Source organism: Galeopterus variegatus, unplaced genomic scaffold (genome assembly GCF_000696425.1).
Source record: "Galeopterus variegatus unplaced genomic scaffold, G_variegatus-3.0.2 Scaffold1555, whole genome shotgun sequence".
Taxonomy (NCBI): Eukaryota; Metazoa; Chordata; class Mammalia; order Dermoptera; family Cynocephalidae; genus Galeopterus; species Galeopterus variegatus.
Genome location: NW_007727666.1, coordinates 20,154 through 26,807, shown reverse-complemented (window position 1 = coordinate 26,807; position 6,654 = coordinate 20,154). Strand labels below are relative to the sequence as shown.

The 6,654-nt window shown below is 44.0% G+C and overlaps 1 protein-coding gene across 1 annotated transcript in view; it reads right to left on the bottom strand.

Annotated features, from left to right (window-relative positions):
* Nucleotides 1–870: 870 nt before the first annotated feature.
* SLC12A8 (solute carrier family 12, member 8) overlaps nucleotides 871–6,654 on the bottom strand; it is a 12,124-nt gene continuing 6,340 nt past the window's right edge. Inside the window, exons 3-4 of the mRNA XM_008577642.1 lie at nucleotides 5,441–5,501; nucleotides 871–1,883 (exon numbers count right to left, since the gene is read on the bottom strand). Of these exons, the coding sequence (XP_008575864.1) occupies nucleotides 1,721–1,883; nucleotides 5,441–5,501 (224 nt within the window). The 3' untranslated portion in view covers nucleotides 871–1,720. The remainder of the gene's footprint in view (nucleotides 1,884–5,440; nucleotides 5,502–6,654) is intronic.

The following is a 6,654-nucleotide window of genomic DNA, read 5'->3' as shown; positions in this document are numbered from 1 at the left end:
GAGGTTGGCCCTGCTGACATGTCGATTTAGCCCAGTGATACTGATTTCAGACTTCTGGTCTCCAGAACTGCAAGAGAATAAACTTGTTGTTTCTAAGCCACCCGGTTTGTGTAATTTGCTGTAGTAGCCACAGGAAACTACTTTTTAAGCTTCTTCTTAAAAAGGGCCCTTAGAGATCATCCAACTCATCCCTTCATGAAGTCTTCCTTTTATGGTGTTTCTATTCCCCATGTGCCTATTGCTAACTCAAAGGTTGCTTTCTTTCTTCTAATGATGCTCAGAAATCTGGTATTTAACCAAAGCTAGAATTTGTGAACAGTAATCATAATGAGATTTTATCTTCCAGGAGAGAATATTACAATCTAGCTGGCCCCTCACCATGACCTTCCCAGCCCTCACCCCCTCTGAGTCCCTTCCTTCCAACAGGCCAGTTTTTCTCAACATGGTCCAAGGACTGCCTGCATTGACTCACCTCAGGCACTTGTGAAAGGCCAGAACTCCACCCAAACTTATCAAGTAAAAAAATCTATATGTGAGGTGGAGAAATCTGCACTCTTAACAAGCATTTCAGGTGATTCTTAGCGCACAGTCTCATGAGAACATCTACTATAGAACAAGTCAGATGTGACCCAACAGTACTTCCCTCCATGGCTCAGTGGTAAAACCACTGACCCTGGCCCAGGTGCTGAGCTTATCTGGAGGAAACCATTGCCCCCAGTGCTGACACTTATGCTGAATGCCAGGTGAGCTCACAGAGGAACCAAAAGAGTCCTGTTCCCTCATGCCACTCATGCCACAAAACAGCTGCATAGGTGTTCAGAGAGTCAGGGACCACAGATACTTTTGACAACGTGAGTCGCCATTAGGCAATTCATGATGTTAACTTTTTAATTAAAAAGATCTTCACTAAACAATAATAGCTTACAAATGCTTGTACCCTTTGATTCTGCAATTCCACTTTTGGGAATTTATCCTACAGATATACTTTACACTTGTACATGTGCACAAGATTATTCACTGCAGAACTGATTGTAATAGCAAAAGATTGGAAAGAATCCAAATGTCCATTATTATTCAACTGGTGAAATAAATTACAGCACATTCAAACAATGAAACATAATGAGGAAACTCTATATGGACTGATATGGAAATGTTTCCAAAATAGATTGTTAAGGAAAAAAACAAAGTGCAGAAAATGTGTATAATACGTTACCTTTTGTGTATAAAAAGAACGTGATGAAAACTCACATTCTGCTGAAAGTATGCATGAGAACAGTGGTTACCTCTGGGCCGGGGGACAGGAGCTGAAGAGATGGAGAAAAAGTATGGGAGGGAGAATTTTCACTCTATATGATTATACCTTGGGGCTTGGAACCATATGAGTGTATTATTTATTCAAAATATAAATAATGATAAAATTAAAATAAGCATTTATTGTGGCCCTCAGAACAAGTCATCTGGTTTTGGTTCTCCACATTTGATGGTGTCCCATGTGGAGCTCTTCAGACAGGATGCTGTGTTGCAGAGGCCAGGCCATTCCTAATGTCACCCTGGGTCAGACACGGTATTCCAGACCAGAATGCAGATTTCCACTGTCCAAAGCAGCAGGGAAGGATGGGCGCCTGAGTTTCTTACTAAAGAGAAGCAGCTCCACAAAGGTTTCAGATTTGGGTCCAATGTGCACAGGACAGCTCCAAAAAAGGAGGACCCCGTGCTGCTTCTAGTACTGAGGCATCAGCTGCTCCCGACTCACGCGGGAGGAGTGGTGGTAGCGATCCCGAGTGGCAAAGTCTGTGTTCTCCTGGGTGAGCTGAGTCATCGCCATGTCAACCCTAGCCAGGGATGGTGCCAGAACGATCTGCTCCCGGTGGGACCGCATGCTCCTTCAGTGAGAGAGACACAGAGAACGGTGAGAGAAAGAAGTGGAGATGAACAGCAGAGTCTACTCAGGATAGAGAGCTTCTTTGCAAAAATGTCAGTTGTACTCATTATTTAACATGTGTTGAAAACATAATCATTGAAAGCAACACATACAAGAGTTTATGAACTCAAAGAATGAGAAATACTAGCTATCAAATAAGGAGAGAGAGTGATATTTACCCGACTTAAGTAGAAAAGTATAAAATGGTACCCACGTGACAGGAGATAACCCACAAAGAGTTTTGCCTTCCTAATGGTGTCATGTTGGGAGTTTTCTTTGCTTTTTTGTCAAATGAAATAATGGAAGGGAGAGGCTGGAAAATTGTGAAGAATGGAAAGAGAAACCTTCTCTTTGATTCATTGGAAGGAAAATTGAATGAGAAATGATTTCCAGAGCTAAGGTTTACATAGCAAGCAGCTAAGATATAAACTTACAAAGGCTTTTGATACCGAGGTGGCTTGAAGACAGACAGCAAGTCCACTGTCACTGGAGTCTCTGCATACAGTTTGAGATGGAATAAACTGGTAAGGAAATGTTAGATATGCAGAGGGAAAGTGCTAGAAGCAGCAGGGAGGAAGGAAAGCTTGGACAGCAGTCAGGGCAGCTACAGAAGACAGATACAGTCGCAGCTCTCTCCCTAACCAGCTTAGTGGCCTCAGGAAACCTCTTTTCCTCCTTATACCTGTATTTTCTCATCTTCCCAGGTTTCTTTCAATTTCTAATCTCTATTAAGTCCTTAAGTCATAAGTTAGGCATGGATTTCCTCTTTAAAATTTCACTTTAAAACAATCATATACTTTACTAGCAGTAAGGTTCAATTGTTTAGATAAGGAATATATCTGAGAGTTGTAAAAAGGTAGATATCTAATCTTATAAATCTGTGAAACTTAAGCAGAAAGCTTCAATTTACTCTCTGGCAGAATGTCCTGCTACAGACGTTTGGATCATGTGGCTAAGGCATTGCAGCCAGCTGCTCGTTGAGAACATATCCAAATTATATAGGTTCAGGGTTTCTGAGAACTGAATTAACTTCTATACAAGATTAAGTTTTCAAAAAGGAAGGCTAGGAAGTAACAAAAAAGCCATACCACTCAACATGTAAATGTTCATGCCAATGCATTTTTCTTTTTAGGTGAAACCATTACATTCTTCTGAGTTCAGGGAAATAATATACTTGACTTTTTAGTCTAGAGTGGCTTAAGAACCTCCCCTGGACCAATGCTAGGGCTTCAGGAAAGAAAGCCTCCTCAAGGTCAAGCTTAACCTTACATAGTTACTGAGAATTGAAGATGTAACAGTGGAGGTAACAAATTCTTCTGCCCAAACACTCTCTACATTCTTCTTTGGTTTTGAAGAGCTTTGGGGGCTGTAGTTGGGTGGAAAACTCAAAACAACTAAATAGAAAACATGGCTACCAATTTCTATTTTTAGATGAACCAGCTTTTCTTGGTCCTTTCATCCTTCTGAATAACCATTAGAAAATATTGCCCAGTAGCCATGGTGAGGCCAGGGGGGGGTGACGCTGACCTGGCTGAGGCCTTCACATCACGTCACTAGCCCACAGAGCCTGTTTCATCCTTCTGAATAACCATTAGAAAATATTGCCCAGTAGCCATGGTGAGGCCAGGGGGGGTGACGCTGACCTGGCTGAGGCCTTCACATCACGTCACTAGCCCACAGAGCCTGCCGCCTGTGCTGTGATGGCATGGACCGAGTTCCATTCCAACCAGAGCACTGCCCTTTTCTAAGAATAATCTCCTCCTAACACATTCTTCTTTCTATACAGCACTGCAGTGACCTCGAGGTGAAATCCCAGGAATTCAGAGCGCAACATAAGGAGTGATAACCTCCCATGGCCATTTTAGGCTTTAAAACTGAAAATGACTAAAAATATTCCTGTAAATCAGACAAGGCCAAATGTTATCACCCACACCACCTGCAGCTCCAGAACCTTAGGCAGCTTCAACACAGAATCTATCTCCACTTAAACTCTACTCTCCCTCAGGACGAGGTTGTAGGGAAAGAGATCAGTGCAGGTGTGTTGTGAGCTGCATCACCCAACCCTGTGCTTCAGACTGAATGAGAGGCAGAGCGGTCACCCCACCCTTCCTGTAGCTCCACACAGGATATGTGGCCCAGCCCGCGCTGGCAGCTGGCAGGGAGTCCTCCCTGGGCGCACCCTCCCTCCCAGGCCCGCAGATCTCTGACCCCTCCCTGCTGGTTTCTTCAGGCCCTGCTCTTTTTCTTCATCCTCCCTAGGTCTGGGGCCAAGGTTTCATTTCTTGTGCCAACCTGAATGGACTGGTAGTGCTTGTGAAGAGTTGTCTGAGAAAGGATCCTGGGGAATGGGGAGTTACTGATTAATGGGTGCAGTTTCAGCTGGGGGAGATGAAAGTGTTCTGGAGAGGGATGGTGGTGGTGGCTGCACAACCATGTGACAGGGCCTAACACCACTGAACTGTGCACTTAAAATGGTTAAGATGGTAAATTTTATGTTATGTATATTTTGCCACAATTTTTAAAAAATGAGAAAAAACAATTCTGAACTTATATTGGGGATCAATGGAAAAGGGTCCCCCAATCCATTAGCAATGTCTGGACATGGGAGGTGGAAATATTGACAAGTGTGACCCAGACATCTACAGTTTCAAACACACACCAACAAAATGAAACCAAATAAACGCTTGGTTGGATTCTGCCTGGACTTTCCCAGCCTGCAGCTTTGGCTCCTCACTGATACTGGAAGGGGCCGGGAGGGTGCGAGTAATTCCCCAGAATCCTGAGGCCTTAAAAGGTGAGGAAGCATTGGCTTTGCAGAAGTGGAGGAGAAGGAAACAGAGCGGGGCACGCATGAAACATTCTGCCTTCTCCTGTCTCCCGTGAAAGTTGATTTCCTCTCCCCATGTATTCGAACCTGGAGGTCTCACAGAAATCCTCCAGGATCTCGGCTTTATTTCTGTACTTGGCTCTGCACTGTCACCAACAGTCATGTCAATTGCCTCTGACTTGAGACGGAAGAATGTGAGTCCTTGGCTTTACATTTCCCTTAGAGCTTAATCCTGCCTATGATTACGTGTTGATGTGTCTTAGACTGTGAACCCACTGAGAGGAGCTCTCTTGACCTCTCACCCCAGCAATCAGATTTTAAACAAAGCCTCTGTTCGTGACAACTGAGGATAAGATGGGAAGAGGACATGAGCCAGATGAAGCTTGCGGTGAGCTGAAGCTGGGGGTCGGGTGTGGTGGCGGGCAGCGAGGAGCACATTCTCAGTCTCCTGAAGTTCCCCAGGGTCGGGCTCCCACGCCACAATTCAGGCCCGAGCCCACTGAGCTGAAGCTGGGGGTCGGGTGTGGTGGCGGGCAGCGAGGAGCACATTCTCAGTCTCCTGGAAGTTCCCCAGGGTCGGGCTCCCACGCCACAATTCAGGCCCGAGCCCAGCTGGAATGGGACACCCTTAGCACCTCCCAGAACTCTGGGACACTCATCCATCCTGGTATTGGCCCCGAATTGGCACAGACCTGCAGGAGGGGATCAGAAGAGACTTCATCCACTGGAATAAGCTGAAGTTGGAGGCTGATCCTGCGGGGAAGACATATATATATATAAATATTTATGAAGGCTCTACATATGCATCTAGAACCCCAGATTTAATAGGGTGAATGTGTACCCCCGACACACACACACACACACAGAATTAGCACACACACGTTGTGGACTAAAGGGTACAAAACTATGCTATCTACCCTAAGTGAAGCATTGTGGAGTATATGCATATATCGAAACAATACTGTACTCCACAAAAATGTAGAAGTAAATGTTAAAATAAAATTCAGAAAAATACACACTCACACAATATTTTTTCCTTTTTCAGTCTAACCAAACAACATTCACCATAATACTCCCTGACAGAGCCTCCTAAGGACTGTGTACCCACGTGTAGTTTCCAAAAATTTATTTCTAAACTCCAAAATCCCAAGAAAGAAACTAGATAAAATGTTACAAAGGAAAAAAATCAAAGGACTTGCTAACTTCAGTCTTAGGAATTTAAATATTGGTAATATTTTTTCTTAGATGCACACTGGTATGTGTTGATTGCATGCTATAAAATCCTCTGCTAGACCATACATTCTTCGTGAATAGGGAACATGCCTTTTTCATCCTGTAACCTTCGCAGTACCTCACAGGATCTGGCACTTAGGAAGTTTTCAACAGGTGTTAAGTGAATCAAATAGCTCACCATGTAGAAATGTTAGAGCTGAAATTTGAAGTGAGATTGTTGTTGATACTGGCCAAATAATCCTGGTATCAGACACACTGATTTAAATAGGGTTTACCAATCTTTTTTAAAAAACCCATCCCTCGGGCCGGCCCGGTGGCACACTGGAGAGTGCGCCGCTTGGGAGTGTGGCAGTGCTCCCGCCGAGGGTTTGGATCCCATGTAGAGACCGGTTCCCATTCACTGGCTGAGCGCATTACAGGCGCAACACCGAGGGTTGCGATCCCGTTGCCGGTCCCCGGTACGGGCGCGACACCGAAGGTTGCGATCCCGTTACCGGTCAGTAAAAAAGACAAAAAGGAAAAAAAAAAAGAAAAATAACCCATCCCTCCTTTGGTGTGGGTTTTTAAAAAAATATTGCATAATAAATTATATATAACTTTAGAAAAACAGATCAATGTAATTTTAGAAAATCTTTTCTAAATTATATATGCATATATGTGGCAGACATATAGT